The sequence below is a fragment of the Geotrypetes seraphini genome, chromosome 1, assembly GCF_902459505.1.
Source record: "Geotrypetes seraphini chromosome 1, aGeoSer1.1, whole genome shotgun sequence".
Lineage (NCBI taxonomy): Eukaryota > Metazoa > Chordata > Amphibia > Gymnophiona > Dermophiidae > Geotrypetes > Geotrypetes seraphini.
The window spans coordinates 119558334-119576975 of record NC_047084.1 but is presented as its reverse complement, the minus strand read 5'-3'; the positions used below and the strand labels follow the sequence as shown (position 1 = coordinate 119576975).

Here is an 18642-nt window from a genome sequence, read left to right as displayed (position 1 = left end):
CCAGATGGATTATTGCAACTCCCTCTATGCGAGTCTAAACTCTACTCTCCTGAACAATCAACAGATGATTCAAAACACAGCGGTCAGACTAAAAATATTCAAACTAAAGAAATTTGACTCCGTCTCACCTTACTATAAGAACTTACACTGGCTACCTGTCATAATTCGTATCACCTTCAAACTATCATGCATAATGTTCAAAATCTTATATGCAAAAACTGCTGAACTGCTCATAAACCTATTTATCAATTCCTGGTCCACATCAACCAGAAAACTGGAATTGTTTCAACTGCTCCTACCATCTCCCTAAGGGGTTAAATGCAAATGCACATTTGACTCGCTCTTCACTTATCTTGGCACGAAAATCTGATACAACCTCTTGACTGTCATCAGGATGGAAACATTCTACAATAGATTCTGAAAAAAATTAAAAACTCTCTTCTTTGAAAGCATACACACCATAGACAACTAACTCAAAATACCTAATATCATCAAATCCCTTACTCTACTCAAGTACAGTTATAGAACCTCCATTCACTCTTCCCAATTACTCCACTCATAATTCTGCCTTCCTCAAACTGTAGCATATACATTCTGTAATTCCTTATATTGTAAGTCTGTTTAGGCAGAGTGTGACTAAGAAATACTTAATGAGATTAGATAATAATGGAAATGTATGATATAAGCCCAATATAAGCCCACCCAGGACCTATTTCTAGCTGCCTGGTAGTCCAGTTGCTCCTAGCACCTCCCAGTACAAAATGGCTGCCATGAGTTCTAGCGACTAGCGATAGTTTTGCAGTACTACCACATATAAAGCACTTTTTGCATGAGTATTCTGTTATAAAATTAGCCCACACTAAGACAAAAGTTAAACATTTGGGGGGTTTTATTCGTCCCACAGCTGTCAGCAGTTTTAAAACACCGACCACAGTGGCCTGAATTAGGCTCTGATATTCAATACTAAAACGGTGATATTTAGCGCCAGTACCAGATAGCTAATCAAACTTAGATAGGTCGACTTTTGTGTGACTTTTTTTTTACTTGGTTACCTATCAGAGCAGCAGTGCTGAACATTAATATTGCCTGGTTAACTTCCAGGTCCATACTAACTCCATCCCTACACCTCCCTGGGATTACCTGGATAGAGCCGCTACAGTCTCCAGTGATACTCAAGCTACATTACCCCATTAAGTACTGCTTCATATCAGGGGGGTCCTACCTGGTTAAATCTGGTGCCTTTAATTTGTGTGGGATTTGTGGTGGACCAGCATGGAAGAAACATTATATGGAGAGCAATGACATTCAGGAGGAACAGGGACAACTCAGTGGCTTCTATTTACCGTGAAGAGGTTGGGTCTCTTCTCCTTCAGCTCTTCATGATATTGGATAATGGCCTTGAGATGAGGAAGCTTGGCTTGAACCTGAGTAGGAAACACAAGGGGTAGAATTTGAATCTTCTACCACCGGGTCTCCCATGCTTAAACTAAACTAAACCTTAAGTTTATATACCACATCCTCTCCATAGAGATGGAGCTTGGCACGGTTTACAGGAACTTTAATATAAGGAAGGAAAAACATAATAAGAATTAGTGATCATAAAGAGGGTAGCGAGATTTATATTTTTGAGTAGAGCCACGTTTTCAGATGCTTGTTTGTCCCCCTTAGTCCAAGTGTTAGATTGGATAGATAATGTGAGTTGTAAACTTGAGTGAGAGACCCTCTCTCCTGCTTGTATTGTGCGGGAATTGTCTTTTACATATTTAATGTACAGCGCTATGTATGCCTGGCAGCAGTACAGAAATGATAAGAAGAAGTAGGAGTAGTATGAAAATGAACAAATGGTGACCGCTTTAAGCTTCCTCCAATTTCATGATGACAAAGGAAGGGCAAAGCAGCATCAACATTAGCAAAGGAGGAACACCTCAAGCTACTGGGTGTTTTTAAGGACCAAAATAACCTATGTTATAGGAGTGGGGCAGCAAGCCACCAAGCAGGTGGAGCATTTTCTCCAAAGATAGAGGCACATCAGCACGCCAAGGTTTCCTGAGTACTTCACTATACAAACTGGTCATCCCCCTTCCTCTTTTAGACCTTCTATGGTGCCATGGGGTGTTCTTGCTGTACCTCAGTTCCCAACTATTAAACATCTACAAAATATTATTCGGTCAGCATTTAGCAACTGAGGACCATGAGATGCCAGCTTCAATATCGTCTTTTCAATTGTTAGAAATAGGCAGATTCCCTGGAGTTCTTCAGAGCTTGATTGTCCCTCACTATTGAAAATATGATAGTGATGCAACACCCCTCACTGGCGGGAGTACCATTCAACTTAGAGGGAACAATGCGTAGGGGCTACAAGATGTCTGGGTAAACCTGGACATATCCTCTTGTTAGTCTGTCATAGGGGAAAACACCCTCCAGGGATTCAAGACAAAGTTAGACAAGTTCCTGCTGAACCAGAACGTACGCAGGTAGGGCTAGTCTCAGTTAGGGTCCGGGAAAACCCGGACATATCCTCTTGTTAGTCTGTCATAGGGGAAAACACCCTCCAGGGATTCAAGACAAAGTTAGACAAGTTCCTGCTGAACCAGAACGTACGCAGGTAGGGCTAGTCTCAGTTAGGGTGCTGGTCTGCTGTGTGAGCGGACTGCTGGGCACGATGGACCACTAATCTGACTCAGCAGCGGCAATTCTTATGTTCTTATGTTACTTTCCAAAACCTGGCATTTGTCTGGGTTTTGGAAAGACCTAACAAGCTCCAGCCACATCTGGAGGGCCTCTGATCATGCAAGGATGATGCCACACACATCTGTGCATGCTCCTTGCTCTTTAGATGTGGCTGGAGCTTGTCCGGAAGACGAGAGAAGGCTTTGTGGGGGCGAGGCTGGAGGCAGAAGTGGGCGGGGCTGGAGGCAGAAGTGGGCAGGGCTGGAGGCAGAAGTGGGCGGGGTCATGTGTCTGGGGTTTCCTGGAGAAAAATATGGTAAACCTTCCTAGGAGACCATAGAATACGGCATTCTCTTGACTCCCTGGGTCCAGAGGATCTCTGATTAGAAAAATGGCTACTGACCTGTATATGAAGAAAATAAATAAAAACAAGAGAAAAAGGAAACCGATGTAGAGAAAATGAAGGCAAAAGAGTTGATGCTCCTGAAATATAAAAAAAATCCAAGAGGAGTACAGAAAGGACTACCAGGTGAAACTGAAAGAAGCCAAGAGAGAGAGATACATACTACTACTACTAACATACAATAGACAGTCCCTGAAAAGAGCTTAGAATCTAATTTAGACAGGACATTTCAGGGTTGGGGAGATTATAATGGGTCTAGGTATCTGACACCAGTGAGGGGAGTTACGAGTTGAAAGCAGTTTCAAAAAAGTGGGCCTTTAGCTTGGATTTGAACACTGCCAGGGATGGAGCACGACGTATTGATTTAGGTAACCTGTTCGGCGCCGCAAGAAAGAAGGGACAGAGTCTGGAGTTGGCAGTGGAAGAGAAGGGTACAGATAAGAGGGGCTTGCCCAATGAACGGAGATCACGAGGGGCGGGGAGCCTAGGGGGAGAAAAGTGAAGAGAGTGAATGCACTTGTAAGTCAGCAAGAGGAGTTTAAACTGTATTCAGAAATGGATGGGGAGCCAATGAAGTGACTTGAGAAGGGTAATGTGAGAATAGCGGCTCCTACGGAATATGAGTCGTGCAGCAGAGTTTTTAATGGATTGACGAGGCAGACTGGGCAGACTGGATGGACCATTCGGGTCTTTATCTGCTGTCATTTACTATGTTACTGTTACAAAACTTAAATGGTTATATAGTGTAGATTATTGCAATATTGTTTATCTAGGACTACCAAAAAAGCTTGTATTAAGACTTCGTTCGTTTAATTTTTAGTCTTAACAAATATGATCATGTAAGTCCTTTTTATGCCAAACTACACTGGCTGTTGTTTTGGGCCAGAGTATTTTTAAAATTCGGGTGTGTTGGTTATAAAGCCCTTTTTGGACTACTTACCCGCTTGTTTAATTCCAAAAAGCAGAGCAGGAATTTGGACATGTTTATTTTCCCCTCCCCTAGGGGTTGTCGCTATAAAACATTCTTTGATAGGAAGCGGATTCCTGGATAAAGCCTGCTGATTGGTCAGGCGCATTCTTCTATATATATAAAATCGGAGGTATGTATGTGTGTGTGTGTGTATGTGCCGCGATCACGCAAAAACGGCTTGACCGATTTGAACGAAACTTGGTATGCAGATCCCTCACTACCTGGGGTGATATGTTCTGGGGGTCTCTCGGCCCACAACTCTATGTTGCTTGCTCAAGGGTGGGTTCACCCAACACTTTATATGTTCTTGCTCCTGGAGGTGAAACTAAAAATGTTGTTTATAATCAAGTTTTGTGTTAGTTGTATTGTATTCATTTTGTCAAATATTTCACATTATAATTTGAATATTGTACTTTTTATTAAGCTGTAAAAAAATAATTTCATTCACCACTATAAAGTATCTTTATTTGAATCCATTTACAGTGTTATTGCTATAATTAAATACCCGTGCAACGCCGGGGCATCAGCTAGTATACTATATTTAGGAAATTATTAGAAACTGTTTGATAACCAAGAATGTTGATCTTCAAGCTTCTTAATGATTTTATCATGCCGCGTTTGTAAATTTTTCTTTACAATTAGGTTGTATTTTTAATTGAGATATTAATACTAGCATGTTTAAACATGATGTATAATTCTGCCCATAGAAATGTGTATACGATTGTATTTATCTACTATTGTGAACCGCCTAGATAAAACTAATGGCAGGGCGGTATACAAGAAATAAATTATTATTATTATATGTTTGACATGTCAAATGGTGCTTCGATGCTAATTCAGGCTCTTGCACAGTCGGTGTCCCATATAGGGCAATTCAGTTTAAGGTGGGCTGAGGAGGGTTTTGATGGAAGGTCAGTGAGGGGCAGAATTTTACGGTCTGTGTTCCACAAATGATAAGGTGGTTTGGATAGGTTGGAGTTGGAACCTAAGGACAGTACCGAGAAGACGTCTACGATCTACAGGATGTCAAAGAAAGACCATTCGATCATGAATTAATAATGCATGTAACTGTTGGGCCAACTGGATGGACCATTCAGGTCTTTATCTGCTGCCATGTACTATGTTACTATGGATCCATTAAGAGTAGAGGAAAAAGAATGATCTAGATTAGAGATGGGGGAGGGAGAGGAGAGAATAAATTGGCACAGACTGACCTGTAGGATTTTGATGAGCTGCTGGTGATTCTCTACCACGAGGATATTTGCTGTACAGTTCTCAGCCACATACTGGCATGCCTCTGGGGAACTTGTGATGTATATTCCAGCAGGAATGCCACTGAGTGCAGGCAAGAGAGAGAGAGAGCAAAAATATAATACTGAGAACAGGGGCGGACTGATCATATGGGCAATGAGGGGCTGCCAAAAAGTTCTCAACCTAACCAAGAAGAGAATGATGTGGAGCCATGAAACTTACAAGTTATTCCATACTTTTCATTTCATATCATTGATAACCTGACCTTGTTTATGCTTGTGAATTTTGGATCCCAAGTGGCAGTCAAAAGTGAAATTTTATTTTCCTATCTGTAATTTCTTTGGAAGCTCTTTTTTCCTTTATTTCTCTCATCATAGTGTTATTTCATGTGATTTTTAACTGATAAGAAATAAAAAGAAAGTAAAAAAAGAAAAGAAACCACTTCAGGATACTAGTACAGTTGACCATACTGTCTAGACTGGACTACTGCAATGCGCTACTTTCAGGAATTTCTGTGAAACAAATGAAATACTCCAATTGATAGAAATTAAGACTTGACCATGTCATGTCACTACTCATAGAGCTACACTGGCTACCAATAGAAAAATGAATAGAATTCAGTCTATGCTACTTAGCATACTAGGTAAATCTGCTAATCCTTGTAACTCACACTGCTTGATCCTGTCTTTCCCACCTCTGAAAAGCATCAAACACAAGGCACCTCGTTGCAAATCATGTAACTACCAAATCGCAGAAGTGCAGAACTCACTTCCCATCAAAATTCGTGCAACCACTGTTTATGCACTGTTCCGCATAAGTCTGAAAAAAATGTTAGGGGTCTGAGGAGACTCAGACTTTGTAATATATGTTTAGGGTATAGTGGTGCAGTAAGAGGGAGCAGGGGTGGGCACCTCTCCTCCTCTCCGCCCCCGCTCCTTCCCACTCCTCCCCTACCACAGTACCTCTTGTTCATTGCCTGTGTGAGCAGTGGCTCCAATCCACCATTCTCCCCAGCCTCGGCGCTTCCCTCTGACGTTACTTCTGGATCCCGCAACTAGGAAGTGACATCAGAGGGAGAGCCAACGCTGACACAGGCAGCAAGTTAGAGATGCTGCTTGCGCCGGGGAATCTAAACAGGTACAGGGGAAGGGGTGTGCGCATGGCGGGGGAGCGGGTGAAGTGGGGGAGGGCAACGTCACTGATTACAGGTATAATTTTATGCAATACAAATAACTCAATGTAATGATATGCTGCTTCCAAACCACCTACAACTCTGATTTGCGAGGATTCAATGGGATATTAGATTGCACATGACGTAACATAAATCAGTTAACTAGTTAGTGGCTTTTTCTATCTGCTGAATAACCTCATACAGTTAGGACATCAAAAAGGTTATCCTGACTTTTGGTCCTTTTACGAAGGCATGCTAACCAATTTATAATGGGCCCCTTAGCATTTACATTACATCAGTGATTTCTATTCCGCCATTACCTTGCGGTTCAAGGCGGATTACATAAGACTTGTCATGAAGTTAGATAATACATGTTGGGTAATTTGACCATTTTAGATTTGATAAGGAGTAGATAGTATAGTAGGTGGAGCTTGGGATGGATCTGGTCAAGTTAAATAGGTTTTATGTACTTTTTGAAGAGTAGAATTTTTGTTTCTTTTTTGAAGGTTTTGTAGTCTGTGGTCGAAGACAGCAGATTGGTGATTTGTCTGTCTAGTTTTGCTGCTCTGGTGGCCATTAGGTTGTCATATAGTTTTCTTTGTTTGACATTTTGGTTGGCGGGTGTGTGAATAGTGAGTGGGTTCTTCTGTGTCTGGTTGAGGTGGCTTGGATTAGTCGGTTGTTCCAGTAGGTTGGGCAGTCTCCGTTAATAGTTTTGAATAGTAGGCAATAGAATTTGAAGTGTACTCTTGCTTGTATTGGGAGCCAGTGTGAGTCGTGATATGCCTCTGTGATTGTGGTCATATTTTTTCAATGAGTAGATGAGTCTTAGGGCTGTATTTTGTATTGTTTGTAGTTGTTTTATTATGGCCACTGGGCAGGGGAGGTATAATTTGTTGCAGTAGTCTATTAGTCCAAGGATAAGAGATTGTACCAAAAGTTGGAATGGTTTCCTGTCGAAGAATTTTCGAATTTGTCTTAAGTTTCTCATAGTTGCGAATGATGCTTTTATTATTTTGTTGATTTGTGGTTGCATTTAGCATGTGCTAATTTCTATCGTGCACTAAATCAATTAGCACACCTTCATAAAAGGATCCCTTTATGCACTAAAGTTAACTAGAGACTGGTCTGAATATTGGCTGCTGCCCTGTTAACTTTCAAGTGACTGTCGAGACTCTCAATGCCTGGAGTCATGCATGCTTCGATGTTGAATATTCTAATCTAATCTTCCATTTATATACCGGGTCATCTCCCAACGGAGCTCAACTCGGTTCACATGTAATTAAGATTAGAGTGCATAAGAAATATCAGCCTGGAGCTGTGAATGGCTCAGATGCCGCTTCCCATTGGGGGAGGGTTGCATTTATTGGACTGGGCTACTCTGGTGAGACACAAAATCAAAGATTAGAAACTATGTCATTTATAACGGGTCAATATGGAGAAGGATTTCACCAGGTTAAAGAGAAATCCTGGCCAGGTGCTCAACAGCATTTTCCCAGCCAGTGCCACAGACTCTCCTTTTTTGACCGCTAGTATTGCCAGGGTGATCCAAGAATGGAATAGAGGCAGAGCTGGCAGCTATTCAGAAACTGGTCCTAGGGAGTGGCAGCACCCAGACAGTGAATCAGGCAGACAGGCTTCTAAAAAGCAGTCCTAGCTTTGCCCGGTTAAGCTATCTGGGAATGGCACTAGGCATAAATTGTGCCCAAATCACTCCCAGCAGTGGTGAAAAAGCTGGCTATTCATCTTGCCTGGACATGGCCTTAAGAAATTGCGGCTGTACTCACTTGAGGAAAGAAGAGAACGGGGAGATATGATTGAAACATATAAGTACATCACGGGACGCATCGAGTCAGAAGATGATATCTTCTGGCTCATGGGACCCTCGACCACCAGAGGGCATCCGCTGAAAATCAGGGGAGGGAAGTTTCATGGCGACTCCAGGAAGTACTTCTTCACCGAAAGTGTGGTGGATCATTGGAACAGACTCCCACTCCAGGTGATAAAGGCCAGCAGCGTGACGGATTTTAAGAGAAAATGGGATACTCACGTGGGATCTCTAAGGGAGTAAATTCAGGGGGGGGATACCTGGAATGGGCAGACTTGGTGGGCTATAGCCCTTTTCTGCTGCTTTTTTCTATGTTTCTATGATGGCAGATAAAGGCCAAATGGCCACAGCATCCACTATCTCCTCCTCTCCCTATTGGCTAAGGCTCTTAACATTTGCATCTCCTCTTCCTATTGGCTAAAGCTCTTTCCATCTGCATTGTGAGGTCCTAGGGCTTTATGGTTATAGAAACAGACTCCCACTCCAGGTGATAAAGGCCAGCAGCGTGACGGATTTTAAGAGAAAATGGGATACTCACGTGGGATCTTTAAGGGAGGAAATTCAGGGGAGGGGATACTTGGAATGGGCAGACTTGGTGGGCTACAGCCCTTTTCTGCTGCTTTTTTCTATGTTTCTATGATGGCAGATAAAGGCCAAATGGCCACAGCATCCACTATCTCCTCCTCTCCCTATTGGCTAAGGCTCTTAACATTTGCATCTCCTCTTCCTATTGGCTAAAGCTCTTTCCATCTGCATTGTGAGGTCATAGGGCTTTATGGTTATAGAAACAGACTCCCACTCCAGGTGATAAAGGCCAGCAGCGTGACGGATTTTAAGAGAAAATGGGAAACTCACGTGGGATCTTTAAGGGAGTAAACTCAGGGGGGAGGGATACTTGGAATGGGCAGACTTGGGGGGCTACAGCCCTTTTCTGCTGCTTTTTTCTATGTTTCTATGATGGCAGATAAAGGCCAAATGGCCACAGCATCCACTATCTCCTCCTCTCCCTATTGGCTAAGGCTCTTAACATTTGCATCTCCTCTTCCTATTGGCTAAAGCTCTTTCCATCTGCATTGTGAGGTCATAGGGCTTTATGGTTATAGAAACAGACTCCCACTCCAGGTGATAAAGGCCAGCAGCGTGACGGATTTTAAGAGAAAATGGGATACTCACGTGGGATCTTTAAGGGAGTAAATTCAGGGGAGGGGATACTTGGAATGGGCAGACTTGGTGGGCTATAGCCCTTTTCTGCTGCTTTTTTCTATGTTTCTATGATGGCAGATAAAGGCCAAATGGCCACAGCATCCACTATCTCCTCCTCTCCCTATTGGCTAAGGCTTTTAACATTTGCATCTCCTCTTCCTATTGGCTAAAGCTCTTTCCATCTGCATTGTGAGGTCATAGGGCTTTATGGTTATAGAAACAGACTCCCACTCCAGGTGATAAAGGCCAAATGGCCACAGCATCCACTATCTCCTCCTCTCCCTATTGGCTAAGGCTCTTAACATTTGCATCTCCTCTTCCTATTGGCTAAAGCTCTTTCCATCTGCATTGTGAGGTCATAGGGCTTTATGGTTATAGAAACAGACTCCCACTCCAGGTGATAAAGGCCAGCAGCGTGACGGATTTTAAGAGAAAATGGGATACTCACGTGGGATCTTTAAGGGAGTAAATTCAGGGGAGGGGATACTTGGAATGGGCAGACTTGGGGGGCTATAGCCCTTTTCTGCTGCTTTTTTCTATGTTTCTATGATGGCAGATAAAGGCCAAATGGCCACAGCATCCACTATCTCCTCCTCTCCCTATTGGCTAAGGCTTTTAACATTTGCATCTCCTCTTCCTATTGGCTAAAGCTCTTTCCATCTGCATTGTGAGGTCATAGGGCTTTATGGTTATAGAAACAGACTCCCACTCCAGGTGATAAAGGCCAGCAGCGTGACGGATTTTAAGAGAAAATGGGATACTCACGTGGGATCTTTAAGGGAGTAAACTCAGGGGAGGGGATACTTGGAATGGGCAGACTTGGTGGGCTGAAGCCCTTTTCTGCCGCTTTTTTCTGTGTTTCTATGTTTCTATTCAGCTGGTGGTGGTCAGGGATTAAAAATGCCAACTGGTGCTGGGTGAATATCAGGCAAATATCAAATGTCCCAGGGGGCAAAGATCAAATAGAGATAAATAGGTTCCCCTCCAACTCTTTTTGAGAATGGTGAGTCGAAAGAATACAAGTTGTTTAGGTAAAATACCCCTTGAAGTAATTCATTTTAAACATTAAATTTATATTATGATTTAACCTCAGTGCTGTGGTAAAAGCTATCCACCTCGGAAACCTGAGTTACAGGCTTATACTGTGTAATGGGCTATTTATCCCAGGACAAGCAGGCAGGTATTCTCACTAGCGGGGGTGATGTCATCAGACAGAGCCCCGGTACGGACGTCTCACAAGCACGTGTTGCTTGTAGAAACTTAAAGTTTCTAGATGCCCGCACCGCGCATGCGCCGGTGCCTTCCTACCCGGAGATCCGGGCGTGTCTCCTCAGTTCTTTCTTTTCCGCGGAGCTGAGAAGTTCAACTTCATCATGCGCTAGCTGAATTCAGTTAAATTTGCCTTCCTTGTCCGCGTTTTCGCTTTCTTTTAATTACAGTTAACAGTTCTTTTCTTTTCGTAAAAAAAAAAAAAAAAAAAAAGAAGATTATTTCCTCCGGCGGGTCGAACGGGCCGGCCACGTGGCTCAGGCCCACTGGCTTCGACCTCGCGGCGGAGATTTTCCGGCCTATGTCCCAGCCAATCACCGGGTTTAAAAAGTGCAGCAAGTGCCAACGCGCGATTTCACTCACGGACCCTCACTGGCGCTGTTTGCAGTGTTTGGGCCCTGACCACATTCCGAAATCGTGCAGGCCTTGCTCTACCCTTACGGCACGCTCATTCAAGCGGCGTTGCCTATTGTGGGAATCGATGTTCAAGATGGACGCAGCTAAGGATCCCTCAGCCTCCACTTCATCCGATACCTCCCCGGTTCGGGCAAAACCGGCATCGACCCCTCCTGCATCGAGCGTGGTGAAACCGGCATCGCTCGCCCCGACACCATCCACGAGCTCGACGTCGGTGCCTGCCCCGGTCTCCTCGGTTCAGGTACCTCTTCCTTCCACAGTGCCACCAATGGTCATCAAAGTGCCGAAAGCTACTAAGCAGAAGCACTCGGCCTCGAAGGAGCGCGATGTCCGTGCAGGAGGACCCCCTTTCGGTGCGGATCCCTCCTTATCGGCTTCGCTACGGTCCGTGCTGGAAGCTCAATTCGTTGAGCTCATGCAGACCATCGGACCCGGGCTCATCGCTGCCATACAGGGTGACCTCCCGGTACCGATCCAAAGGGGCGGTCCGCCCCCTCTCCCTCCCCCACACCGTTCGACCTCGACAACCGACGAGGACGAACGGGGGAGGGCGGCGATGCCCACGCGGCAAGCCTCGCTTACCGATATGCCGCCATTAGAACCCATTACGCCTCCGCGCCAACATGGGACCAGACCTCCGATCGATACTCGAAGCCCTGGGCATAGTCAGGAAGAGTTCTTCCGTACTCCTTACCAGACTTGGGTAGCATCGCAAGAACCCGCATCGCAAACCCAGTTACGATCCACCGCTTCCAGCCCTATCCACTTGGGGGCCTCGGGAGACCATGCGATGCACAGACGATCCCGATCCCCGTCCCGCCACCGAGACGGGCACCGATCGAGACACTCATCCTGGCACTCCTCACGCCATTCAGAGGTGTCACCGCAGAAAAAACTGCAACGTAGGGGATACTCCTCATCAGAGGTGTCCCCTCCGAGGGGCCCGGAGTACGAGGAGACACCGGTGCCCGATTCTCCTTGTCACTCCCCGATGTCCACGGACCTGGAGGCCTCATCCTCCTCCAGCCCGTCCCACAGACCGACGCTGGCGGAACAATTGTCCTTCTCATCATTCCTCCGACAAATGGCGGATGATCTGGATGTGACCCTTGACACGGGCTCCAGATACTCCAAAGAGTATCTGGACACCATGCATTTACCTAACCCTCCAACGGAGTCGCTTCGGCTCCCCTTGCATAAATTACTGGACCAGACCTTCATGCAGTGCTTCGAAACGCCGTATTCCATACCGGCGATCCCCAGCAAACTCGATGCTCGATACCGCATCGTGCACCATAAAGGGTTCGAGGGCCCTCAACTCTCCCACCAATCCCTACTGGTCGAGTCCTCCCTTAAACGCTCTCACCCCTCCCAGGTCTATGCCTCTGTACCGCCGGGCCGAGAGGGGAGAACGATGGACAAATTTGGTAGAAAATTCTACCAAAACTCCATGATGGCGTCACGGGTGCTAAACTACAACTTCTTTTTCTCTTCCTATCTGGAGTTCTTCTTGCCGGTGCTCCGCAAGTTCACTCCGTTCATAGACAACCAAGCTCGATTCGAGTTCGAGGAAGTGGTAGCCTCCCTCTCCCAATTACGCCTCCAGCTGATGCAATCCTCCTTCGATGCATTCGAACTCTCGGCACGCGCCGCCGCAAGCGCGGTAGCCATGCGTCGCCTGGCATGGCTCCGTACTATCGATATGGATCCCAACCTACAGGACAGACTCGCCAACGTACCATGCGCTGGAGCTGACCTGTTCGATGAGTCTATCGAAACTGTTACCAAGAAGCTGTCGGATCATGAAAAATCCTTTCAATCCATCCTACGGCCCAAACCCAAACCTCAACAGTCTCGACCTTCCAGGCCACCCCTGATTTACCAGCGGCGTTACATGCCCAGGCAAACGCCTGCTGCGAGACAGCCTGCGAAGAGACAACCTCCCCAGAAGTCTCAGCAAAAACTTCAGCCACCGGCTGTACCTAAGGCTCCCCAGCCCTTTTGACGCCCCTCCCGGGAGCATAACCTCGGCCTCTCCCATAGGGGGCCGCCTCCATCTTTTTTACCACCGATGGGAGGCCATAACCACGGACCTATGGGTCCTCTCCATCATAAGAGAAGGATACTCTCTTCAATTCCACCGGGTCCCCCCGGACCATCCTCCAAGAGAGTATCCTTCAAGCTCGACGCAGACCGCCCTTCTTCTTCAAGAAGTCCAAACCTTACTTCAGCTTCGGGCTGTCGAGCCGGTCCCGTCAGACCAATTGAACCGAGGGTTTTACTCCCGGTACTTCCTCGTCCCGAAGAAAACGGGCGACCTGCGACCCATTTTAGACCTTCGGGCCCTCAACAAGTTCCTGGTCAAAGAGAAGTTCCGCATGTTGACTTTGGCTTCTCTATACCCCCTCCTCGAGCAGAACGACTGGTTATGCTCCCTGGATCTCAAGGAGGCCTACACTCACATCCCCATTCACCCGGCCTCCCGAAAGTTCCTCAGATTTCGGGTGGGAAATCTGCACCTACAGTATCGAGTGCTACCATTCGGCCTATCTTCGTCCCCCAGAGTCTTCACAAAGTGCCTGGTGGTAGTGGCCGCAGCACTCCGGGACAGGGGTCTACAGGTGTTTCCATACCTCGACGACTGGCTCATCAAGGCCCCGTCAGCCCCAGAGGTCACTTCGGCGGCCTTGGCTACAACCTACTTCCTCCAGATCGAGATCAACTTCTCCAAGTCTCATCTACAACCCACCCAGTCCCTCCCCTTCATCGGAGCGGTCCTGGACACCACCCGACTCCGAGCATTCCTGCCCCGGCAACGCATGGAGTCTCTTCTTCATCTCTGCCAGTCGGTGGCTACTCGCCAAACCATACCGGCGAGACAACTGATGGTGCTCCTGGGCCATATGGCCTCCACAGTACACGTGACACCCTTTGCCAGACTCCACCTCAGGATCCCCCAGTGGACCCTGGCATCACAGTGGAATCAGACATCCGATCCACTGTCCAAACGCATCGTAGTCACACCTGCTCTTCGGCAGTCTCTACTTTGGTGGATGACCTCTTCGAATCTATCCAGAGGTTTGCTGATGCACTCTCCCCCCCATCAGAAAGTTCTCACAACCGATTCGTCGAATTACGCATGGGGGGCCCACCTGGAGGGTCTCCGCACCCAAGGATTCTGGACCAGTGCGGAAAGACTACACCAAATCAATCTATTGGAACTCAGAGCCATCTTCAATGCGCTCCAAGCTTTCCAACACCGACTCCACGACATGGTAATCCTCATTCGCACAGACAATCAGGCCGCCATGTATTATATCAACAAGCAAGGAGGCACGGGCTCGGCCCTCCTTTGCCAGGAAGCTCTACGAGTCTGGGACTGGGCGGTGCGCCACAACGCCCTACTCAGAGCAGTATACATCCAGGGGGAGAACAACGTCTTAGCAGACAAACTAAGCCGTCTGCTACAACCGCACGAATGGACTCTCCATTCCAACCCCCTTCACCAAATCTTCACGCAATGGGGGACGCCTCAGATAGACCTCTTTGCGGCTCCCCACAACGCCAAACTGCCTCAGTTTTGCTCCAGGATCTACACTCCTCATCGCCTCGAGGCAGATGCTTTTCTACTGAACTGGGGGAAACGATTTCTATATGCGTTCCCACCATTCCCGCTGATCCAGAAGACTCTGGTCAAGCTGAAACTCGAACGGGCCACCATGATTCTAATAGCTCCTCGGTGGCCCAGACAACCTTGGTTCTCCCTCCTACTTCAACTCAGCAGCAGGGAACCAGTACCACTTCCAGTGTTTCCTTCACTACTTACTCAACATCAAGGATCACTACTTCATCCCAACCTGCAGTCTCTCCACCTGACAGCTTGGTTCCTCTCAACGTAACCCCTCACCAATTCTCACAAGAAGTGAGGGAGGTCTTGGAAGCTTCCAGGAAGCCCGCCACTCGACAATGCTACTCCCAGAAATGGACCAGATTCTCCTCATGGTGCGTTTCTAAGTCAAAGGAACCTCAGCGAGCTTCCTTATCCTCCGTGCTGGACTATCTCCTACACCTATCTCAATCTGGGCTCAAGTCCACATCCATACGAGTCCACCTGAGCGCTATTGCGGCGTTCCACCAGCCTCTACAAGGGAAACCCCTCTCGGCCCACCCGGTGGTCGCCAGATTTATGAAAGGACTCTTCCATGTTAACCCTCCTCTCAAACCACCCCCAGTAGTTTGGGACCTCAATGTAGTCCTTTCCCACCTCATGAAGCCCCCGTTTGAACCACTCAACAGGGCCCCTCTGAAGTATCTCACCTGGAAAGTGCTTTTCCTTGTAGCCCTTACGTCCGCTCGCAGAGTCAGCGAACTCCAGGCATTGATGGCGGACCCACCATTCACAGTATTCCACCATGACAAGGTGGTCCTCCGCACTCACCCGAAATTCCTGCCTAAGGTGGTCTCCGAATTTCATCTCAACCAATCCATTGTACTTCCAGTATTCTTCCCTAAGCCTCATTCTCACCACGGAGAATCGGCCCTTCACACTCTAGACTGCAAACGTGCCTTGGCTTTCTACCTGGATCGCACCAAGCCACACAGAACCACTCCTCAACTTTTTGTCTCCTTCGATCCTAACAAGTTGGGAAGACCCGTATCAAAGCGCACCATCTCTAATTGGATGGCGGCTTGTATCTCTTCCTGCTATGCCCAGGCTGGATTATCACTTCCTTGTAAGGTCACAGCCCATAAGGTCAGAGCAATGGCAGCCTCAGTAGCATTCCTCAGATCAACACCAATCGAGGAAATTTGTAAGGCTGCCACCTGGTCCTCGGTTCACACATTCACCTCACATTATTGTCTGGATACCCTCTCCAGACGGGATGGACAGTTTGGCCAAACAGTATTGAAAAATTTATTCTCTTAAGTCGCCAACTCCCCCTCCATCCCACTGAGGTTAGCTTGGAGGTCACCCACTAGTGAGAATACCTGCCTGCTTGTCCTGGGATAAAGCAATGTTACTTACCGTAACAGTTGTTATCCAGGGACAGCAGGCAGCTATTCTCACGTCCCACCCACCTCCCCTGGGTTGGCTTCTCAGGCTAGCTACCTGAACTGAGGAGACACGCCCGGATCTCCGGGCAGGAAGGCACCGGCGCATGCGCGGTGCGGGCATCTAGAAACTTTTAAGTTTCTACAAGCAACACGTGCTTGTGAGACGTCCGTACCGGGGCTCTGTCTGATGACATCACCCACTAGTGAGAATAGCTGCTTGCTGTCCCTGGATAACAACTGTTACGGTAAGTAACATTGCTTTCTCACACCTCCTTAGCACCAACATGGGTATAACAGTAAAGTACATTCAAAAAATGTGATATTAAATAAATATTAAACTATTTAATGTATAAATTACAATCCACCAGTCCAAAAAGTGCTCAAACTAGTGATTTCAAGTACTTTTCTCAGGAGCTCCTCCGCGTGTATACGATTTCCAACAATCCCAGCGCAAATTCACCGCCAGGCCGAAAGGCTCAACTGTGATCCTGGGTCAGTGCACTGGAGAAAAGGAACTAGAAGAAAAGGGTCTTACCCTGCCATAATGGCACCAATATCCGCAAAGAACCACTCTGGGCAGTTAAAGCCAAGGATGGCAACACCATGGAAACGCTCCAGGCCGAGCTAGGGGAGATCAGAGAGAGACAGAAGCGTTAGTTCAGAACTCCTCAATTGTGGAATCATCTTCCATGAGAATTGAGATTGGAGGCAAATAGTAAAGCATTTAAAACAAGGTTGAAAACTTTTGATTTCCATGAAGCATATTCAGATATTAGTGCAAATGGGTGGTTTCAGTTGAGTCTCTGTGAAGGATCTTTTTAATTAAGTGGGGGAGGGTGTGTTGTGCTTTCGATTTAGAGCTGTCCTGTTACCTTTGGAGTTTCTTTCTTTTAATGTACAGTGGTGCCTCACACAATGAACTTAATTGGTTCCAGGAGCAAGTTTGTTATGCGAAAAGTTCATTATGTGAAACGCGTTTTCCCATAACAATACATGTTAAAAAAAAATAATTCGTTCTGCAGCATAAAATATGCTAAGATGACATAAAAAAAGATAAATTTGTCAAAATGGTGAAAATGGTGGTCTTGCTGAGGCCAAACTTTTTGACGAGGTCACACTGTTTTACCCCACATTCACTCCTTCTAATTATTTCCCGTTTCATTTCAACAGAAATCACCTTCCTGCTTTTTTTAGAAGCCATGATATATAAAAAATATTGAGTTTATCTTAAAAGGACGACTGTATACAGTGAGAGAGGGCAGTTAAGCGCAGTGACTAACGACTGCCTGCAGTGCCTGCGCGGAAGGATGCAATACATCGGCAGCTCGGGCGACTTCGTTGTGTGAAACGAAGTTCGTTGTGTGAAGTTCGTTGTGTGAAACGAAGTTCGTTGTGTGAAGTTCGTTGTGTGAAACGAAGTTCGTTGTGTGAATCAAGACATGAAGTTCGTTGTGTGCAGCGTTCGTTGTGCGAGGCACCACTGTATTTATATTCTAAACCGCTTGGACCTGTCATAACAAGTTTTAATAAAACATTGCAGAACCGCCTTTCAACCAGGAATAAGAGATTACATACAAGATAAATAATATAAGGTTCTGAGAGAGCGTCAGCTCCTGAAACCAGATCAAAAAATCTATTGTAAATTCAATAAAAAGGTCAACAACCCAGGGACAAAGGAGAGAAAAAGCCTTAACGGCATTAAAAATGCTTTCAATATCAGATGGCAACTCAACGGGTTACACTTCTCCCTCCAAATTCACGGTTTCAGCATTCGCGGTTTCGATTATTCACGGTTTTTAGCTTGCTGGCTCCTCCCCCCAAATTACATCAGCTTGCATAGCGAAATCGCCAATTCCAAGCGTTTACAGAGAAAATCGCTGATTCCCAGCACTTTTTTCACCGTGTTTTGCCTCTCCTTCAGCAACAGACCAGGTCTCCCACCATATTATTCACAGTTTCACCACATTCACGATGGTTTTTAATAGAAAACAGTGAATAACATATGAAAAAGTTATTTGCGGTTCTGTTAATCTCCTATCACAGCGAATACGGAGGGAGAAGTGTATAAGCCAGTCAGCTTCTGTCTCATAGATGCAGCTTGTACCTTGATGAATGAAGGAGATCCCGGGACGATCCGCATGGATGATGAAGTGTGCTGCCACCTGTGAAACTGCTATAGTTTGTCCGTGTGGGTTGTGCTACATGGACACATAGTGCGGAATTTGAAGACTCTAATACCGTTCAAATATTGCCCACAAAAGACAGGTGGCTGTGCTGACCCGGTACTTTGTGGAGCAGTGTCATGTGCTGGAACAGTTCTGGTGTTTTGTGTTGGATCACACACCCGTGTGATCCAACGGAGGGATGATGTGAAAACTAAACTCGCAACTGTTCATTTTTTTTTT

At 46.3% G+C, this 18642-nt stretch overlaps 1 protein-coding gene across 1 annotated transcript in view; it reads right to left on the bottom strand.

The window, feature by feature from the left end:
* Positions 1–18642, bottom strand: part of LOC117366698 (long-chain-fatty-acid--CoA ligase ACSBG2-like) — a 69606-nt gene that overhangs the window by 36442 nt on the left and 14522 nt on the right. Inside the window, exons 4-6 of the mRNA XM_033958419.1 lie at positions 16773–16861; positions 5258–5378; positions 1344–1424 (exon numbers count right to left, since the gene is read on the bottom strand). Coding sequence (XP_033814310.1) covers positions 1344–1424; positions 5258–5378; positions 16773–16861 — 291 coding nt within the window. The remainder of the gene's footprint in view (positions 1–1343; positions 1425–5257; positions 5379–16772; positions 16862–18642) is intronic.